This window comes from Cervus canadensis, chromosome 6 (assembly GCF_019320065.1).
Source record: "Cervus canadensis isolate Bull #8, Minnesota chromosome 6, ASM1932006v1, whole genome shotgun sequence".
Taxonomy (NCBI): domain Eukaryota; kingdom Metazoa; phylum Chordata; class Mammalia; order Artiodactyla; family Cervidae; genus Cervus; species Cervus canadensis.
The window spans coordinates 37,164,404-37,186,822 of NC_057391.1; the positions used below are offsets into that span (position 1 = coordinate 37,164,404).

The window sequence follows — 22,419 nt, forward strand, 5'->3', positions numbered from 1 at the left end:
GGAAAGTTATGACCAACCTAGATAGCATATTAAAAAAGCAGAGACATTACTTTGACAACAAAGGCCCGTCTAGTCAAGGCTATGGTTTTTCCAGTGGTCATGTATGGATGTGAGAGTTGGACTGTGAAGAAAGCTGAGCTCCGAAAAATTGATGCTTTTGAACTGTGGTGTTGGAGAAGACTCTTGACAGTCCCTTGGACTGCAAGGAGATCCAACCAGTCCATCCTAAAGGAGATCAGTCCTGGGTGTTTATTGGAAGGACTGATCCTGAAGCTGAAACTCAAATACTTTGGCCACCAGATGCGAAGAGTTGACTCATTTGAAAAGACCCTGATGCTGGAAGGGATTGGGGGTAGGAGGAGAAGGGGACAACAGAGGATGAGATGGCTGGATGGCATCACTGACTCAATGGACATGAGTTTGAGTAAACTCCGGGAGTTGGTGATGGACAGGGAGGCCTGGTGTGCTGCGATTCATGGGGTCGCAGAGTCGGACACGACTGAGCAACTGAACTGAACTGATACAGTCATAGGCTTTAGTGTAGTCAGTGAAGCAGAAGTAGACGTTTTTCTGGAATTCATGGTAGAAATGCTAATAATGTTGAATCAGATTCTCTAGATACTCTGTTTTTTGAAATCTGCAATGGAATTTTTTCTTACCCAGGAGTACAGTTCTAAAGTTAAAATGCATAAAGTGATAATATAGTTACAGATAGGTAGGAGCTAAGGCCAATTAAAGAAACTTCAGGTTATGCATCTTTTTCACACTCTTTCCAAGACAGATAGATACTCAGTGGGATTTTAAGCATAATCAAATACAGTTTATTTTTTTATATAATTTTATCGATTGATTTTTTTGGCTACACTGGTTTTAGTTGCTTTGCGAGGTGAATGGGAGCTTTTCTTCATTATGGTGCATGGGCTTCCCATTGCGATGGCTTCTTTTGCAGAGCACAGGCTGTAAGCTCACAGGCTTCAGTAGTTGCAGCTTGCAAGCCCTAGAGTGCCTGGGCTTCAGTGTTTGTGGCACATGTGCTTAGCTGCTCAGCGGCATGTGCAATTTTCCTGGACCAGAGATTAAACCCGTGACCCTTGCATTGGCAGGCAGATCTTATTCACCCACCACTAGGGAAGTCCCAATTACAGTGTTTACAGTGTGATTTTTATGTTTTTTTTTTTTTTTGCTGAGTAAAGTTAAATTTTCATAAGATTAATATGCATTTTGTGCAGATTTTATTAAGCTGATTTTGATGGCTGATTGACTACATTTTGAGATTGAATTATTATGTAATCCATAAACTCCTATAAACTAGGACAGATTTTTATTTGAAGCATTAAAGTCCATATCATCCCAATCAGTATTAGTCACTGATTTCATCTTGAATATGAGAATTTTCCAAGAGTGGTAATTATAACAGAGTAGGGTAAAGTCCTCAAAATTTTTCACATTTCATATTCCTATAATGAAAATTTTTCCTTCTTTCCTTCTTTTTTTGGCCCTCTCACAGAAAGTAATCCTAAAATCACAATTCTGTTCTTAATCTCTTCCTTCATTACAGTTTCTCTTCCTTTTTTCTCACCCTTTCTCTTATTGTGTATTTGTTACAGGAAAATTTTTCTTCAAAAATGGATGGGATGTCTTCAGAGGCTAATGAGGAAAAGTAAGTTCTTGAAATGCAGCTAAAAACATTAACTCCTTTTCAGAGAAAGATATTTTTCCAATTGGTAAGACATATTGATAACTTCTGAAATGTTTTCCCAGTCTGCTCCAAGGAAAAGAAGTAAATGTTACAGAATCACAGCACTTCTTGTCATATCTTTGTATAAACTCTAGTCTAGAGTCAAAATTGAGTTGGATTTATAGACTACCTCCCATCTCTTCAGTTTAGGGATGAGAAAATTGAGGCCCAAGGAAATGATTTGTCTAAAGTTGGCATCACAAACTAGCGGCTGTTTACAGCCTATAAGCATATGTATATATGACAAAGAAAAATATTGTTTAAACATTGTTTTTTAATTTTTGAATTAGTTGCCAAAATTTCATACAACAGTTAGATTTTCAGTTTTTTTCTGAAAAATCAAGTGTTACGACACTGGGCTCATATTCTTGCTTGGCAACAACTAACCTAGTGGAGTACATAGTAGCTGTAATGCTCAAACCAGGCAGGAAGGAACTCTCTATAGTCTCAACACCACTTACTTTTCTTAACATCTGCTAAATTATCTGTTTGGCTTTTTCAGTATTCAAAACCTGGTCTAAAAATCACACAGCAGTAAAACCAGAGCTAGAGGCTTTTGATTTATGATCCATTTATCTTTTGGGTTTTTTTTTTTTTAGCCCATACTGCTTCTTATAGACTCTTAGTTCCCTGACCAGGGATTGAACCCATGCCCCCTGCAGTGGAAGCTCAGAGCCCTGACCACTGGACCACCAGAGAATTACCTTTCTTTTTTTTTTTTTTAAAGTCCATTTATCTTATAATCGTACTTATATTTATATGGTAAACTATGTTGTACTGATTGTTTTTCAGGAAATAGTTGTATGATATACCGTATATATTTTAAAATGCTGACTTCCTAAATACTGAATTTAAGTCTTGTAATATAAATTTTATTAAGTGAAAGTGATAACTGATTTATAAGCATGGAAGGGATATTGTAATGATGGGTTTTAGAATTCAATCTTTTACCACTGTGTGTGTAAATTTTTTTCCCTTTTTCAGTGGCAATGTGGAGAGACCTGTTGGAAGACGACATTCTTCAGTAAGAAACACTTATTTGAGCTATTGTTACCTTTTATTGATTGATGACTATATATGACAGTAGTTTTGTTGTTGTTTTTTTTCTGTGACTTTATTTATTTTATTTATTTTTTTTTAGTGGTTTTTGCCATACATTGACATGAATCAGCCATGGATTTACATGTGTTCCCCATCCCGATCCCCCCTCCCGCCTCCCTATACGACAGTAATTTTGAATGGCATTATCATCCCAACCCTCCTGGCTTCTATTACTCTCTGGATAAAGACTCAAATATTTTACCTGATTACACAATTCTGTAGATATACTAAAATTCCTATTTTATGGATTTCATGGTAATTTAATACATTGTGTTCTATGTAAATTATTCTTTAATAAAGCTGTTCAAAAAATATATAAAAACTACTGTACAGAGCTGCAGCAAAACACAAAATAATCCAGCTAAAATCTATTTAAGCACAAAACTTTTTGAGTTATGAAATTGAAAAAAATCCAAAGATAGGGATGTTATTAGGCACAAGTTAACTGACAAGGGGTTCCAACAATAGCACCAGTGGTTCTGTGGTGCTTTCGCCATAAGTCTCTGCCACAGGCACTCTTGCTGCATTACTAACTGGCAGCAGTTTTATCATCGTGGAAGGGTTTTATAACACAATACAAAGCACAGTTACAAATATGTATCCTAGTGTTTGAAAACTGATAACCTATCTTAGTAGAAGAAACTTTAGTGAAAAACTACGATGCCAAATGAAAAGAATGAATCAATAAATTTTTTTAAAAATGTATTAAATATACTATGAGCAAAAGATAAAAGGCAAGTGCTTAGGTATAACCCACAAAATAAAATCAGTTATTTATGCAGTATTGCCATGAATTTACACACATTTTAAATGTATTCAAGTATTCTGTATTTTGCAATAAAGTCTTTAACTTTGTTGTTCATTTTTCATGTTTCATTATGTCCTTTTTAATGTCCCTCTTTTATCTTTTATAGCAAAATTGCCTTCTGGTCAATTAGTTATACAGCAGAAGTGTTTGTAGGACAGATGTCTGTGCAAGGACACTTATGGTGAAAATACTGGACCCAATTAGTACTTGATTTCCTTTCATTTTTATACTCTAATCTCTTCCTCTGGGTAATGAACAGCTCTCTCTCTATTATTACCACAGTACAGCTAGCTCTCCCAACTTCCAGGTTCAAGTTCTACATAAAAAATAGTGTCTGTTTTCTCAGGATTAAAAAAATAAATAAATAAACCCAGAATACTCAGGGTTGAATCATGTTGGCTCTATTATTTTGATATGCGTCAAGTCCTCATTCCTAAACCAGCCACTATTGATGAAAGAATGTTTGTGCAGATTGATCTTGGCCCCGGGTTACCTGTTGATCCCTGGAGCTGAAGTAGAGTTTTACACAGACCACATGGGATGAGAGTAAGCAAAATAACTGGGAAATGTAGGCAAGGAGAAGGGAATGGAGCCAAATATTTAAAACAGCCACAAAGTACAAAGCAGTATGAATTTGTGGTGTTTTAGAGGTTTCTATAGGAAGTTTATCATCTCTTCCTTTCTGCTCATGATATAACTTGAAGAGATTTCAAGTTATATCATGAAATAATAATAGATAATAGCAGACTTTCTTGAATATTTCTCTTCTAGATTTTGAAACCCCCAAGGAGTCCTCTTCAGGACCTCAGAGGTGGAAATGGTAATGAAACTATTCAGGTAAGTTTCTGGTACAAAACGCATCATAGATGATTATTTTCAGTGATACTTTCAATAAGTAGAAAATTTGCTAGCTATTGAAGGGAGAGCACCATAAATGATTCTCAGTTGAATATGTACAAGTAAGCATTCCATGGCCCTCAGGTTATAACATTTGAGCAAGCTGGCACTCTTGATTTTTAACCCCTATTTACTTTTCCAGACTTCTTGCCACTCTCATACATGTATCTCACCCTTCAGAATTGCTTACCAATCCCCAAACAGACATGAACTGTCAAGGCTGCAGGTATTTATATGTGATATTACCTCTGTTAAGATGGCTAGTCCCTCATCCTTCATTTACCTGCCAGTATTTTATTAAAAATTTTTCCAAACACACTGAAAAGTAGAAAGAATTTTGTAGTGAATGTTAATATAGTCATTACCTAGATTCTACAATTAATGTTTTATCATACTTGGTTTATCATATATTTGTAGTCCTCTTTACCCCATGATTCCCGTTTGATCTCTAAGACTCAGTTTTGGTGTCACTTCTCTCAGAAAATCATCCCTTAACATATTCTGTTGCAGTTGTTTACTAATGTCTGTTATAAATTAAGAACTCTCTTGAGATTAACTTTGTTGTGTGTTTTTTTAGTGTATTATATGTGGCATATAATTCACTTTCAGTGTATTTTGTTGAATGATGAAATGTGGATAGCTTTGGAGACCATTTAATTCTGAGCGCTTATCCTACTTTAGCCTCTATAAATAAATTTTTCTATTTCTCAAATATATCAAGCCTTTGCACATGATCTGAATCAAATGCTTTCCTCCTGTTCAATTCTTCATCTGACTACTAACTAATCCTTTAGATCTCAACTTAAATGTACTTCCTCACAGAAATCTTCCATAACTCTCAGGCTAAATTATTATTTTTTAATGTAGTTTTTATTCATATCACTTATTACATTTTTATTTTGTATTTGTGTAGATTTTTGTTTTAATGTCTGTGTTACCGTTAATCCCCAGTAGAGTAGGGACTGTATTGTTTCCTTTACCTTTCTTTTGCTGTCACTCAGCATGGGATTTGGTGTGTGTTGTTGTTGTTTTTTTTTTTTTTTTCAGTTTAATGAATGTTTGAATGAGTAAATAACAGATCCATAGATTCATAGAGCTTTAAAACCAACAGGACCTCAATAGTAATCTTGAATCTTATTCCTTAATTTTATAAATAAGAAATAGGAGGTCCAGAGAGGTTAAATGTTTTGTCTAACCCCACACAGTTAGTGGCAGACTTCAGATTGGAGCTGTAATCTCTTTAGTGCTCTTTCTAATATACCACACAAATTTGAGGGTTTTTTAAAAGGTAAGAAATACATTAGTATTTATTATGTCCGTATTGTTGTTATTATTAAGTTCAAGGCCACCTGTGGTGTCTGCCAGGATCTTAACAGAGAGGATGAACATTCTTGATTCTTTGTAAAAAGATTTATGCTCAGGTATCCAGAGCATTAGGAAATCCAGAATTAGGAAAGTAAAATTCTGTATGAATTTCATTTGGTTTTGTGTTTGGTATCTATATGAGTAAAAATGTTCATCCTTGTTAAGGAAGATGAAGGAAAATAAAAACACTATAATGAAAATATATTCAGCATCACTAATCATTAGGGAAATGCAAGTCAAAACCACAGTAAGATATCAATTCATATCTGTTAGGATGGCTACTATCAAAAAAACAAAAAATAACAACAGTTGGCTAGGATGTAGAGTAATTGGAACCCTTATGTACTATTGGTGGGAATGTAAAATGGTGCAGCTGCTATAGAAAATAATGATTCCTCCAAAAACTAAAATAGATTTACCATATGATCCAGCAGTTCCACTTCTGGGTATATACCCCAAAGAATTAAAAACAGAGTCTTGAAGAGATGTACACCACTGTTCATAGCAGTGTTATTCACAGTAGCCAAAAGGTGGAAGCAAACCCAGAATCCATTGACAGATGAATAGATAAACAAAAGGTGGTATTAATGGAATATTATTCAGCCTTAAGAAGGTAATTCTGATACATACTACAATGTGGATGAACTCTGAGAACATGATGTTGAAAGAAAGGGGAAAAAAAGCCACAAAAGACAAATACTTTTATGAATTACCTGGAGTAGTCAGATTCATAGAAACAGGAAGTAAAATTGTGGTTGTGGGGAGGTTGGAGCATATGAGGGAGTTGTTTGTTGAGTATAGTTTCAGTTTTGCAAGATGAAAAGATTTCTGGGGATTGGTTACACAACCATATAGATAGATGTATGTATGTAACAGTACTGAAGCATACACTTAAAAACAGTTAAAAGAGGCTTGAGTATGTTAAGTAAAATACTCACAGAAGGACAAAAACTCCATGATTCCACTTATATGCAATGTCCAAAATAGTCACATTCATAGAATCAGAGAGGAGAGGAGTGGTTGTCAGGGACTGGAAGGAGAGGGAAATGGAGAGTTGCCAATCAATGGGTATAAAGTTATACATGATGAATGAATTCTAGAAATTTACTGTATAACACTATGTCTATAGTTAACAACATTGTATTATACACTTAAAAATCTGTTAAGAGAGTAGATTGCATCAAGTGTTCTTACCATAATAAAATTAAAAAATTTTAAAGTGATTTTATGTTAATTGTATATTACCACAATTTAAAAAATTCTTTTAATCTTAAAAATAGTATAGTAAGGTTACCATGATAGGCAATATACCACTTGTTTTGTTTCCAGTCTTTCTTCTACTGGATAGCAAAATTATCATTTATTTAAAGGAGAGAGAAAAGGTTAAGGACAGTAATCACCTTCCTTAAATATATTTTGTTTGTGTCAGCGAGCTTATTATCATTCACATTAAAAATCATATTCATGTTAAGTGCTTCTGTATTGGAATTTTTTGAAGGATCAAATTATCAAAATTAATAATATCACATTAATTTAAAATAAGACCTGCTGTCTGTCTTATCATACTCTTGGAGACATACTTCTTAGTGGTTTCGTTAAGAACTTACCATACATTCTCTGCCCTTAGGAATCCAATGCTTTGAGAAATAAGAAAAACTCTCGTCGAGTCAGCTTTGCAGATACTATAAAGTAAGTTGAAAAAAATAAATGTTACAGGTAATACTTTTTTGTGTGTTAACACCAAATATGTTGGTACTAACTGATTTGGATAATAGGTGTGTCAATTAGATAGATGTTAGAAAATTGTTATTTAAAAGTCTGTTATGCTTAAAAGAAACACTGAAAGCATCCCCTCTTAAAGTCCAGAAGGAAAACAACTACGTTTCATTGCTGTTATTTAACATTTTTTTTTGAGGTGCTAAACAACAAAAATAAAGAAAAAAAATGGAGTTATAAAAATTTTAATATATTTCCTACATAATAATAATCAGAAGATAAATGTCTTTTTTTCTTTATATTACATTTTGTTGCTGTAAATTTAATAATAATAGCATATAAAGAATGAAACATCACTGAAGGACACTAAGTGAAGAACTGTACAGGGCATTCCCTGGTGTGGCCAGGAAACAAAAGAAGAAGGATTGAACAAATGCAGACGGGTCCCTAAACAAAAAGGTGTAATGTCATAAAGATGCCACTTCTCCCTAAGTTATTAATTTAATGTAATTCTTGCATGTAGTATTTTTATGATTATTTTCTTGATGCTCATCAATATGTTTGTATTTCCTCACTGAAGAGTTATTTGAGAGTTTTAAAATTCATATCTAGTAAAGGCATTTTGTGGTCATTTTCAGTTATATTGTAGTGAGAAAATGCTAATCTGTATTATTTTGATTTTTATTGACATTGTCTGTGTGATCTTATATATGATCAACTTTTGTGAATGATCCATAAGTACTTGGAAAAGAAGATAATATTTTGAATATTAGGGTGTAGAATTTGGCATATCAATTCTATCCATTCTCTACCTTTTATTATTTGGGTCTTCTTTAATCTTATATAGTTTCAGTCACTCTAATTTCCATGAATTATGACAGGTAAATTAGTCTCTAATTGATAGTGCATCCCACTCTAACTCTCTTTATCCAGTAGTTTTTCTCTGTAAATGTTTATTCTATGTTCATTGGTGCATATTATCATTGTTAATCTTCATTTAAGATTGTACTTTCTGGCATTACAAACTAATCATCTTTGCTTTGTTTATTGCTTTTTGATTCAAATTCTACCTAGACTGCTGTTAAGATTCTGTCTCTGCTAGATTTTTGCTCTCACATTTGTGGTACACCTTTTTATATTGTCTGACCATGTATGAGCAATTGTAAAGTTAGTCTGTTCCCTCCCTTCCTTGTACTATTTATTTAGTATGCTTAAACTTCAGTTAAAACTTCATTGTTTTATATGATATCCTTTGGCATTTATAAAGGATGAGGTAGTTAGCCTACTTCTTCCTCTCATTTTTCCCCCATCCTCATTCCTTTCTTAATTTTTTTTTTGAAACGTTTATCCTGTCTCTTTTTCCTCTTCCCTCTCTCATATCTCTCTCTCTCTCTCTGGGTATTTGACATTAGGGAATCTGTCAGATTTGCGTATCAGTTCTATTATATATATTTAATTGTTCATGTCAGTTCTGTCACTATAGTTGCCCTAATTATCTCTTGGTTGGTTGAAGCTTTTTCCCTTAATGTTTGAGGGCTCATTGGAACAATATTCTCTGAGTTCTTAGGTACTCAAACTGTTAGTTACAGTCATTATACTTGACAATTTAGCTGAATAGAAAATCTTCAATTCACTTTCTCTTTAAAGAACTTGTTAATGTGGTTCTGTTCTTTAGCATTGAATGTTTCTATGAACAAGTCAGAGGAGAGTCTTTTCTTATCTTTGACGTTTATTGACTTTACTACAATGCATCTTCATTTTGACTGCTTTGGGTCTTGAATCTTGAATCAACCTTTTAATATTTTTCCTATTCCATTATGTAAATTTCATTCAGTTCACTTCAGTCGCTCAGTTGTGTACGACCCTTTGTGACCCCATGGACTGCAGCACGCCATGCCTCCCTGTCCATCACCAACTCCTGAAGCTTGCTCAAACTCATGTCCATCCAGTTGGTGATGCCATACAACCATCTCATCCTCTGTTGTCCCCTTCTCCTTTTGCTTTCAATCTTTCTCAGCATCAGGGTCTTTTCAAATGAGTCAGTTCTTCACATTAGGTGGCCAAAGTGGTGAATCTTAAGTTTCAGCATCAGTCATTTCAGTGAATATTGAGGACTGATTTCCTTTATTTATTTATTTATTTTTTATTTTTTCATTTATTTTTATTAGTTGGAGGCTAATTACTTTACAGTCTTGTAGTGGTTTTTGCCATACATTGACATGAATCAGCCATGGATTTACATGTGTTCCCCATCCTGATCCTCCCTCCCACCTCCCTTCCCATCCCATTCCTTTGGGTCTTCTCAGTGCACCAGCCCCGAGCACTTGTCTCGTGCATCCAACCTGGGCTGGCAATCTGTTTCACACTTGATAATATACATTTTCAATGCTATTCTCTCAGATCATCCCACCCTCACCTTCTCCCACAGAGTCCAAAAGTCTGTTCTATACATCTGTGTCTCTTTTTCTGTCCTGCATATAGGGTTATCATTACCATCTTTTTAAATTCCATATGTATGCATTAGTATACAGTATTGGTGTTTATCTTTCTGGCTTACTTCACTCTGTATAATGGGCTCCAGTTTCATCCATCTCATTAGAACTGATTCGAATGTATTGATTTCCTTTAGGATGAACTGGTTGGATCTCCTTGAGAGTCCAAGGGGCTCTCAAGAATCTTCTCCAACACCACAGTTCAAAAGCATCAATTCTTTGGCACTCGGCTTTCTTTGTAGTCCATTTCTCACATCCATACATGACTACTGGAAAAACCGTAGCTTTGACCAGACAGACCTTTGTTGGCAACGTAATATCTCTGCTTTTTAATATACTATCTAGGTTGGTCATAGCTTTTCTTCCAAGGAGCAAGTGTCCTTTAATTTCATGGCTCCAGTCACCATCAGTGATTTTGGAGCCCCCCAAAATAAAGTCTGTCACTGTTTCCACTGTTTCCCTATCTATTTGCCATGAAGTGGTGGGACCAGATGCCATGATCTTCGTTTTCTGAATGTTGAATTTTCAGCCAACTTTTTCACTCTCCTCTTTCACTTTCATCAAGAGGCTCTTTAGTTCTTCTTTACTTTCTGCCATAAGGGTGGTGTCATCTGTATATCTGAGGTTATTGATGTTTCTCCCAGCAATTTTGATTCCAGCTTGTGCTTCATCCAGCCTGCACTTCTCATGATATACTCTATATATAAGTTAAATAAGTAAGGTGACAATATACAGCCTTGACATACTCCTTTCCCAATTTGGAACCAGTCTGTTATTCCATTACCAGTTCTAACTGTTGCTTCTTGACCTGCATACAGATTGCTCAGGAGGCAGGTAAGGTGGTTTGGTATTTCCATCTCTTTAAGAATTTCCCACAGTTTGTTGTGGTCCACACAGTCAAAGGCTTTGGTGTAGTCAATAAAGTAGAAGTAGATGTTTTCCTGGAACTCTCTTGCTTTTTCTGTGATTCAACAGATGTTGGCAATTTGATCTCTGGTTTTTCTGCCTTTTTAAAATCCAGCTTGAACATTTCGAAGTTCTCTTTCACATACTGTTGAAGCCTCACTTGGAGAATTTTGAGCATTACTTTGCTAGCTTGTGAGATGAGTGCAGTTGTGCAGTAGTTTGAACATTCTTTGGCATTGCCGTTCTTTGGGGATTAGAATGAAAACAGACCTTTTCCAGTCCTGTGGCCACTGCTGAGTTTTCCAAGTTAGCTGGCACATTGAATGCAGCACTTTCACAGCATCATCTTGTAGGACTTGAAATAGCTCAGCTGGAATTCCATCACCTCTACTAGCTTTGTTCGTAGTGATGCTTCCTAAGGCCCACTTGACTTCACATTCCAGGATATCTGGCTCTAGGTGAGTGATCACACCATCGTGGTTTTCTGGGTCACGAAGATCTTTTTTGTACAGTTCTTCTGTGTATTCTTGCCACCTCTTCTTAATATCTTCTGCTTCTGTTAGGTCCGTACCATTTCTGTCCTTTATTGAGCCCATCTTTGTATGAAATGTATCTCTTAGTACATTAGTATCTCTGATTTTCTTGAAGAGATCTTTAGTCTTTCCCTTTCTATTGTTTTCCTCTATTTCTTTGCATTGATCACTGAGGAAGGCTTTCTTATCTCTCTTTGCTATTCTTTGGAACTCTGCATTCGGATGGGTATATCTTTCCTTTTCTCCTTTGCCTTTCGCTTCTCTTCTTTTCTCAGCTGTTTGTAAGACCTCCTCAGACAACCATTTTGCCTTTTTGCATTTTTTTTCTTGGGGATGGCCTTGATCACCGCCTCCTGTACAGTGTCACGAACTTGCGTCCATAGTTCCTCAGGTACTGTATCAAATCTAATTCCTTGAATCTGTTTGTCACTTCCACTCTATAATCATAAAGAATTTGATTTAGGTCATACCTGAATAGCCTAGTGGTTTTCCCTACTTTCTTCAATTTAAGTCTGAATTTTGCAAGAAGGAGTTCATGATCTGAGCCATAGTTATCTCCTGGTCTTGTTTTTGCTGACTGTATAGAGCGTCTTCATCTTCTGCCACAAAGAGTATAAGCGATCTGATTTTGGTATTGACCGTCTGGTGATGTCCATGTGTAGAGTCTTCTCTTGTGTTGTTGGAAGAGGGTGTTTGCTATGACCAGTGTGTTTTCTTGGCAAAACTTTGTTAGCCTTTGCCCTGCTTCATTTTGTACTCCAAGCCCAAACTTTCTTATTACACCAGGTATCTCTTGACTTCCTACTTTTGCATTCCAGTCCCCTATGATGAAAAGGACATCTTTTTTTGGTGTTAGTTCTAGAAGGTCTTGTAGGTCGTCGTAGAACTATTCAGCTTCTTCAGCATTAGTGGTTGGGGCATAGGCTTGGATTACTGTGATATTGAATGGTTTGCCTTCAAACAGAGATGATTCTATCATTTTTGATATTGCACCCAAGTACCGCATTTTGGACTCTCTTGTTGACTATGAGAACTATTCCATTTCTTCTAGGGGATTCCTGCCCACAGTAGTAGATATAATGGTCATCTGAATTAAACTCGCCTAAATTAAATTCACCTTCCGGTGAATTTTAGTTCACTGATTCCTAAAATGTCAATGTTCACTCTTGCCATCTCCTGTTTGACCACTTCCAATTTACCTTGATTCATGGGCCTAACATTCCAGGTTCCTATGCAATATTGTTCTTTACAGCATCAGACTTTACTTCCATCACCATTCATATCCACAACTGGGCATTGTTTTCGCTTTGGCTCCATCTCTTCTTTCTTTCTGGAGTTATTTCTCCATTCTTCTCCAGTACCATATTGGGAACCTGTCAACCTGGGGAGTTCATCTTTCAGTGTCATTATCTTTTTGCCTTTTCACTAGGGACTCAATAATTTATAAATACAAATAATGTTTATAATCTTTGCTTTTCTTCTGTGTTATAGTCTCTCTTAATTCCTTTTATTTTCTTTTACTTTGTTTAGTTAAATATTTCTGTCCTTTATCATATTTTCCAAAGTAGTTACTCACTCTGTGTCTCTTCCAGTTTCACCTTCTTTCTGCTGATGATTGTATTTTTTCTTCTGCTTCTTTCATTAATTTCATCTCTTTGTGTGTCATTTTCTGTCTTCTTATCTTTTCCTTGAGTTCTTGCATTTCTGCCTTTCAGAGAGATGATTGCTTTGTTATGCTTTTTAAATCCATAGCAAACTGTGCATACAGTTTTCATCATCTTTGGGACATTTTTCTGAGGTTTTTTTTTTTTTTACATTTATAAAGTATATTATGCTTTGCTTTCTTTTAATCTTTGGTGTCTTTATGGATTGTATGCTTTTTCCTCATCATTGAATATGTTGGGTATTCCTGAGCCAGTTATTTTTAAGACATTTCTGTGGAGGAGGAGGGGATGTAGTGGTATTCCAGGGTAGCTATTTTTCTATAAATAGGCTCTCTTTTTAGCTATCATAAAGATAAACTGTCTATTTTTTTTTTTTTTTTAGATTAGCTAGTGTTTTTTTTTTTTTTTTTTTTTTTTTTTTTTTTCAGTGGGTTTTCTCATACATTGACACGAGCCAGCAATAGATTTACACGTATTCCCCATCCCGATCCCCCCTCCCACCCCCCTCTCCACCCGACTCCTCTGGGTCTTCCCAGTGCACCAGGCCCGAGCACTTGTCTCATGCATCCCACCTGGGCTGGTGACCTGTTTCACCATAGATAATATACATGCTGTTCTTTTGCAACATCCCACCCTCATCTTCTCCCACAGAGTTCAAAAGTCTGTTCTGTACTTCTGTGTCTCTTTTTCTGTTTTGCATATAGGGTTGTCGTTACCATCTTTCTAAATTCCATATATATGTGTTAGTATGCTGTAATGTTCTTTATCTTTCTGGCTTACTTCACTCTGTATAAAACTGTCTATTTTATTTTCTGTATAACTTAGACTGCTTTAACTTGGCCTATAGTGAGATGAGCTCCTAGATCAATTTAACCTTGTATTTAAACAGTTTTGGATGAGACTTGATTGTTTCATGTCCAGAAATCTAGGAAAGTCCTGGGCTTTAATCTGCATTGTTTCCCATTCTTCATTTGTTCCTCTGTCTCCTCCGAATTCTTTACCTTAACAAACCTTTAGGATCAGGCAGATTAAAGAAATTCCGTTCTGCAGTTGCACATAAAACATGATTTTGCACTAGGATGCCCAGGCCCAGATTTTGCACTAGGATGCACTAGGATGCCAGTTGTGGGGCTGTTGGGAAAATGTTTTCTTCTTTTCCTTAGAGGAAGTAGATATTGGTAAGGGGTGAAGTGGGGAGTTCCCTCTTAGCAGACACTGTGTGACATCTTTCTGTTAACTGAGTAGTTCCAAACAGTAGGTGCCTTCTGAAATATAAATTTGTTGTTGTTGACTGATAGTAATTTTAATTGTTTTATTGCTCTTTTCTGTTCATCTTTTATCTGTAAGTCAATTAATGCCTTTCTGGATAAACATGTGTTGTCAATATTTTATATGTATTGAATTCCAAGGGTGGGGCATGGGAGAGACATTATAAGATTTGATATTACCGGGGAAGGCTAGCTATTGCCTGCCAGTAGGTTTCCCTTGGTGGTATATTCCTTGGTGAAGTTGCCACTATCTTCCTAGATCCTGCACTTGGTTTTGCAGACTCCGATTTTTTTTTCCCCTGTACCAAAACTGGGTGGATCTTTTAGAAATGGGCTTGTATTAAACAGATTCACTAGAGATTTGTTTATAAATAAGAATGCTACTACTAAATATGGGCTTCCCTGATAGATCAGATGGTATAGAATCTGCCTCCATTACAGGAGACCTGGGTTCAATCCCTGGGTCAGGAATATCCCCTGGAGAAGGGAATGGCTACCCACTCCAGTATTCTTGCAGAGAATTCCGTGAATAGAGAAGCCTGGCAGGCTACAGTCCATGGGACTGCAAAGAGTCGGACACGAGTGAGTGACTAACCATTTCTTCACTTCACTACTAAATATATCGTGAGAAACAAATCAAATGAACCAGAAGTGTTATATGAGTACATCAATACATTCCTCAAAGGCATTCTACCTAAGAAAGTAAATTATACTGTAAATATGGCTTGCTGATCATGGAATCTGAACTATTAGTTATGAATCTGAACTATTAGTTATGATTCAGAATGTTTAAAGGCACCAGGCTATGAAACCTAATGAATCTACCTCCACAGTAGATACATACACACCTATTATTGCATGTCTTAAAAGAGTCTATTTGTATACTCCCTGAATAACTGCAGCCTGGGTTTGATTTAATAACTCATTTTCTCCACTTTGTTTCAGACTGACTTTTCCTTCACATGTTGTTGCTGCTCTTGTTGTTGTTGTTTTGTTGGCTTGCAAGATCTTACTTAGTTCTCTGAGGAGAGATCGGACACGGGTAATTTCACTTAGCTGCGTGCTAAGTCACTTCAGTCGTGTCCAGCTTTTTGCAACCCTATGGACTGTAGCTCACCAGGCTCCCCTGTCCATGGGATTCTCCAGGCAAGAATACTGGAGTGGGTTGCCATGCCCTTCTCCAGAGGATCTTTCTGACTCAGAGATTGAACCCTCATCTTTTAATGTCTCCTGAATTGGCAGGGGGGTTCTTTACCACTAGAACTGAATATTAATGTAAAAATAACTATTTTAAGTTTTCTGTTAAGCATTTGTACTGTGTTAGATATTTTTGTGTAAATTAACCTTTTTTCTTTTGAGTTACTTCCTTGGGATTATATTCCTCAAATTAGAATTCCCAGGTTTAAAAGAAGCAGCAATTACATAGTCATTACATTTTTGTTACTGGTTTTAGTAACATTAGTAATGTACCTATTTTTCCTCAGGCACTATAAAGATTATATTTTAACACTTAATTTTAGCTGACTTGATTGATTTTATTATCTTAGTTATTTTAATTTGGTTTTTATTTGTCAGTACTATTTTTTCTATACTTTGTTCATTTGTGCTTTTTTCTTCTCATTTTGAAATGTTTTATTTTTCATTTCCTTATCTACCTAGACAATATTAAAGAAAATATTTTAAAGTTTTTGTGTGATTGAACTTTTTAAATTTTGTTATTAAACCATGTGTCTTTCTTGGTTCATAAATAATTTTTGTAACATATTGTACCTTTGAAAGCTTTCCCTATATCATAGATACTATATAGGTTGAAAAAAATGAGAGAGCAAGGGATAATATAATTAAGATAAATTTACAGGAAAATGGAGGAAAGAACTGTTTTGCAATTTCAGTTAAGTGTCTCCATATGTTTGCTAAATATGCTTTATTTAGTAAATATGTTTTATACATTTACAACTTACTCTTTACCTACTTAATATGTGGTATTCCAAGATTTGGATCTTATATATAAAATAGATAACTAATAATAATGTGCTGTATAGCACAAGGAACTCTACTCAATACTCTATAATGGCCTATATGGGAAAAGAATCTTAAAAGAAAGAAGTAGGTATGTATATAGGTGTATATATATACTTGATTCACGTTGCTGTGCGCCTGACACTGACACAGCATTGGAAATCAACTGTACTTCAGTAAAAAATAAAAATTTGGGTCTTGAGGTGTCTAAATATGTTTCTGCATTTTCTTGTTTATATTTCTTTCATTTTTTTTCCTCTGACTTTTTACATGTAAATTGGGTTATTCATTGTAAGTTTTTATTGATAACTTTCCTTTTAGTGTATAATAGCAACCTGTTTAGTTCTAATACTTTTTTGCTATGAAACTTAATGTGTTGAATTACTTCATAGTTATCTTCACTTTTCTGTTGTTCATAGATAATTTTTTAGCTGTGGAATATTTTAATTTGTAACTTGCAGGTTGTAGACTGAGTTTAAAATTTTTAAAAATTTAGTCAATAGCCATTTTTAATAGGGTAGTTCAACCTGTTTACATTTGTTAAAATTAGTATGCCTATTCTCTATGTATTATTGGGTATATCTAACTTTATTGTTGCAGATTTTTGGTTTTGTTTTTTGATTTTTATTGGAATATAGTTGATTCACAATATTGAGGGTTTTGTTTTTAAACAAGAATGGGAATTGTAAACGCTTTTAGAGCAATTATTGAAATAAGAGTTTTTAGTAGTTTAATCTTTATAAATTTTTGGATGTTGCATTATCTCTGCATTCCTGGGATAAATCCAGTTTAATCATAAAAATAACTTTGCTAGAGTTAGTTTGCTAATATTTTGGGTTTTCTGCACTAATATTCATATATGAGATTGGCCTATAGATTTTGTTATGTGGTATTCTTACTTGGTTTTACTGCTGATGTTCTGTGAAGTTTTATAAATCAATCAGAAAGATTTATCTTACTTATCTCAAAACATATTGTAAATTAACATCATAGTGTTCTAATTAGAATTTGAAGATTTGGGGGAGTTCCCTGGTTGCCTAGGGATTAGGATTCCAGGCTGTCACTGCTGTGGCCTGAGTTCAACCCCTGGTGGGCGAACTGAGATCCCACAAGCCATGCAGTTCAGTCAAAAAAAAACAAAACTTGCAGATTTTCAGTAATCTTTATTTTCTTTTCTAGAATATTCCAGGCAGAGTCTCATATGAAAATAGTGAAAAAGTCAGAAATTTCAGGTAAATTTGTTCTGCAACCCCTACTAAGTCTGTTTTCTATGCTGTGGTTATGTAACCAGATAACTGGTATAACTTAATATCTATCTTATTGCTTAAAAAGTGTAACTTGAGCTGTGAGGGGCCGAATGTAAGGTGCGGCATTAGTATTTTTTTATTGTTGTTAATGTCCTTATGTAATTTTTCTAATACTTTATTACTGTATTTTTGAAAAACTTTAATAACCTTTTCTATATTTATAGAAACAGAAGCAGGAGAAAATATCCTATTTATACAGTAAGTAAGAAAAATGTGATGCAAATTATACTTTAAATGTTGTTTATTCCTATTATTTAAAAGTGTTTTTAAAGTTAATATTCTTTTTGTTTTTTATTTTAATTCCCTTTTGTGTAATAGTTAGGATTAATTCTCAAAACATGTTATTAACATAATAATTTAATATACTGCTGTGGGTGTTCAGTATAGCTTATCCTCTTATGAGGGATGAAACATTCTACTTTCATATGTAAATCCTTAAAATACATCCGCTAGTGGAAAACAATAAATACCAGGTCTTCAGATTTTTTTCATTAAATGTTTTTCTTATTATAATATTATTTCAAAAATTAAATAGCCATAGAACTTGAACAGATGGAAAGATGTTTATCTTCCTCATTAGAGAACTATAACTTAGGCTATATTGAGATATAATGTTTACCTAATCAATTAAGAATCTAGGTAAAAAGTCACTCATTGCTAGTAGGTAAATATTATAGAGGGCTTCCCAGGTGGCACTACTGGTAAAGAATCTGCTTGCCAGTGCAGGAGACACAAAAGACTTGAGTTTGATCCCTGGGTCGGGAAGATCCTCTGGAGAATGAAATGCTACCCCACTTCAGTATTCTCACCTGTAGAATCCCTGTTGGATTACAGTCCATGGAGTCACAAAGAGTCAGACATGACTAAGCATCTGAGCATATACTGTAGAAGACAATTGGCAGTGTTATTCCAAATTTTAACTTCACATGCTCTTTGGCACAGAGATTTCATGTAAGATATGAAAGATTCTAAAGGTCTATCACTAAGAGGTTGGTTAAATAAATACCAGTTTTTCCATGTAATTGACTAGAGTTGAGCTGGAAGGAAAAGATTCTCTGTATATACTTATACAGAAAAATCTCTAGGCCATATTGCTCAGGCTTCTCACAGATAAACACTATTGATAATTTTGGATGTCCTTGCAGAAACTATATATATATATATCTAACTACATGTTAATCTTTAGCTTTTTAAAAAAAAAAAAAAGACAAAAATGGGATCACTTAATGTCTTGTAGCACTTTCCATGTTGTTACATATAGATCTACCTCAGTCTTTTATAATATGCTGTATGTCAGCACCAGTGTTTAGTCAGCTCCCCATTGATGGACATTTGGGTTGTTTCATTTTACTTATCTTTTTTTCCTAGAAAATGAGCTGCTTTAAAGGTCATTCTTTTCCCAAAAAAAGGGAATTCCCTGATGTTCAGTGGTTAGGACTCCATGCTTCCACTGCAGGGGGCATGAGTTCAATCCTTGGTTGAGGAGCTAAGATCCTGCAAGCCACGAGGCACAGCCAAAAAAATTAAGAAAAAAAAAGGAAAGAAAAAGCAAGCGCATATGTTAAGCATATTTTTATGGTGTTCTTGATATTTAAATTTCTGAAAAAAATTAATGGTAAGTTCTTTAATTGCCTTGTAATTTTTTTGCCAGATTAGCTGTGCTCAGTTGCTAAGTCATGTCCAATTCTTTGCGTCCCTGTGGACTATAGCATGCCAGGCTTCTGTGTCCATTAGAGTTTTGAGGCAAGAATAATGAAGTGGGTTGCTATTTCCTTCTTCAGGGGATCTTCCTGACCCAGGGATCAAACCCACATCTCCAGGGGCATCTCCTGCATTGGCAGGCGTATTCTTTACCACTGATCTACCTGGGAAGCCCACTTATTAGAAGAGTCTTTTTTAAAAGATGTCTTTGAAGTTTTCTGCCAGTCATCCTATGAAAACATTTCACCTTCCCTCCTCTTTCAACTGTTGGGATTCTTGGTAATTGTCTGGAGTATAGATTTTTTAATTACTTATTAATTTTTAGGAATAAGAATCCAGAAGATAACTACTGTGAGATAACTGGTGAGTATGATCAGAATACTTTTCTTCTTATCATGTGTTTTTCTCTTCGTCTAGATTCCTTAAAAAGTAATATTTAAGAGTACCATGAACAAAAAATGTAGAGGAAGTATTCATCTTTACACAAGCTCTTTAATTTAGAATTTAACAAACTTACTAATATTTCTCTCAAACCTGCTATTCCTCATTTCTATGTTGAACTCCCACTCAGTCACTCACTCAAGTCAGGAATTCAGTCGTTTTTTAACTTTTCCTTCTTTCCATATATCCTTTTGGACCTATCCTCTTTCAGTTCTGTCTTTGAAGTATCTTGCCTATCTGTTACTTATTCTCTGTACCTTCTGCCAGTATTTGAATTCAAATCCTCACTTGAATTCTTTCTTGGACTATTGTATTTAGTTTCTTATCCTTCTAATTCATTCTGTGTATATTTTGAAATCTTATTGTATTACTGCCCATCCTAAAATTGTTCAAAAGACACTATTTTGCTTACAGGATAAAACCCATACTCCTTAGCATAAACTTAGAAAGCCTTTTATAATTTCACTTGTCTTTTTCTCCAACTTTATCTCCAGCCCTTTACAGGCATATTTTGCTCTGGCCCATAAATAACTACTTGCATTTTCCCATGTGGTCTTTTTTCTGACTGTGTCCATTTGTAAATGCTATTTCCTTTACCTAAAGAGATCTTCCTAATCCAATTTGTCTAACAGTCTTCTCATCTTTCACTTAACTTAGCTTTTCCCTTAGCTTAACTTAAGTGCCATTCAAAGTAGCCAGTCCACAAACTGTTACAGTCCATGATAAGAAAGGAACTTGCACTATGGTAGTAAGCTACTGTTTAGTTAGTGACTTTTTTTCTTAGTAAAGCTTTACTGATGAGAGGAATTTTACAGTGGCTGCAAGCTCCTTATATTAAATTAATTTATATTAAGCAGTTCACAGACTGACACCATACATTAAGTGGTACTGGCTTAAATTGAGCCTTCTCTATCAAAACCAAGCAGTTAGTTACTCTGATGTGTGCTCTCAAAATACCCTTTTTATTTTTCAGTCTACTGTAGAATTTATCATATTGTATTTTAGGTATTTCTTTTTGGCTCTTTTATTAATCTAGAAATTCTTTGAGTCCAGAAACTTTGTCTTGTTTTTTTGTGCTTTGGCATATAGTTGAGTTTTGAGGCACATATATGTTCTGAATCAATATTTGTTAAATAAATGACAAGAATGCAAGCTTGATATGTAAATAAGGTTTTAATAAAAAGCACATAATTACTTCATTTTATTCAGTCAGTGTTGCCATAAACTATTGAAAATACTCTAAAGATTTGTCTTCAACGTAAGTATTTTTAGATATATTTCTTATTTTATTATAGCATCTTCAATCACTTCCTTGTTTCCAATTTGTCCTGCAAAACTTTATATTTCAGTTCTAAAGTGTCTTGAATCTAATCTCTTGTTTCTGTTCTTACTGTTGCCCCAACACAAGTTCAACTCTACAGTGTTACATCTGAACTATTAGAGTAGCTTCCTCGTTGGTTCATCTTCTCTTGAATCTATTTTCTTCCCTTGAATTATTTTTATAAATGTACATCTCATCTGGGAACATCTAGATTCCTTAGCATAAAATAAGAGATGCTCAAAAAAAAAAAAAGAGAGATGCTCAAAATCTTACCCTAACAGGGACTTCCGTGGTGCTCCAGGGGCTAAGACTCCATGTTCCCAATGCAGGAGGCCCAGGTTTGATCGCTAGTCAGGAAATCAGGTCCCGCATGCTGCAACAAAGATCATGTGTGCCATAACTAAGACCCAGTGGAGCCAAATAAATACATTTTTTTTAAATAAAAATCTTACCCTAACATTTCAGTCTTAGCAGTTGGTACTCTTTAGTGTGTAACGTCTACTATCCAGGAAATAAAAATGGAGACATGAAGGAGGAAAAAAATTAATCCATACTTTCCATCTTTGGAATCCCACCCTTAAAAATTTCTACCATGTTCTAAAAATATTTCAGTATGCAGAGAATACAGTAATCACTGGTCTGTCTGTTTCTAAAGTGGGACAATTTGAAAGTATCAGTAAAATTTAATACCTAAGTCTTTAGGAAGGACTTAGTAACTGAAACAACTTTAGTAAATACTTGTAACTGATGAAACTCCTACAAATAGAAAAATTAGGCTCTTGGTGATAAATACTTTTGTCATGACTATAGTTTTTCTTTTTACTCAATAGGAATGAACACATTGCTTTGTGCTCCCATTCAGACCCAGATGCCCCAGAGAGAGGTATGAGTTCATTCAAATGCCTTCATATTTTAATTTTGTTTGATAGTTGAAACTTTTAAAACACAAAAAATTTAATGTTAATGACATGATTTAGAAATTACTTACCAGAATGGACCAACATAGACTGGAAAAGCTACCTACCTTTCCAGTTAACTTGCTGTTCAGTCGCTAAGTCGCATCCAACACTTTGCAACCCCATGAACTGCAGCACACCAGGCTTCCCTGTCCTTCACTATCTCCCAGTTAACTAAGTATAGTT

General features: G+C 34.9%; 1 protein-coding gene across 1 annotated transcript in view; it reads left to right on the forward strand.

Annotated features, from left to right (window-relative positions):
* Positions 1–22,419, forward strand: part of KNL1 (kinetochore scaffold 1) — a 67,705-nt gene that overhangs the window by 8,240 nt on the left and 37,046 nt on the right. The window contains 8 exon segments of the mRNA XM_043471492.1: positions 1,608–1,660; positions 2,723–2,762; positions 4,419–4,484; positions 7,537–7,598; positions 17,687–17,739; positions 17,979–18,012; positions 19,841–19,878; positions 22,108–22,160. Of these exon segments, the coding sequence (XP_043327427.1) occupies positions 1,626–1,660; positions 2,723–2,762; positions 4,419–4,484; positions 7,537–7,598; positions 17,687–17,739; positions 17,979–18,012; positions 19,841–19,878; positions 22,108–22,160 (381 nt within the window). The 5' untranslated portion in view covers positions 1,608–1,625.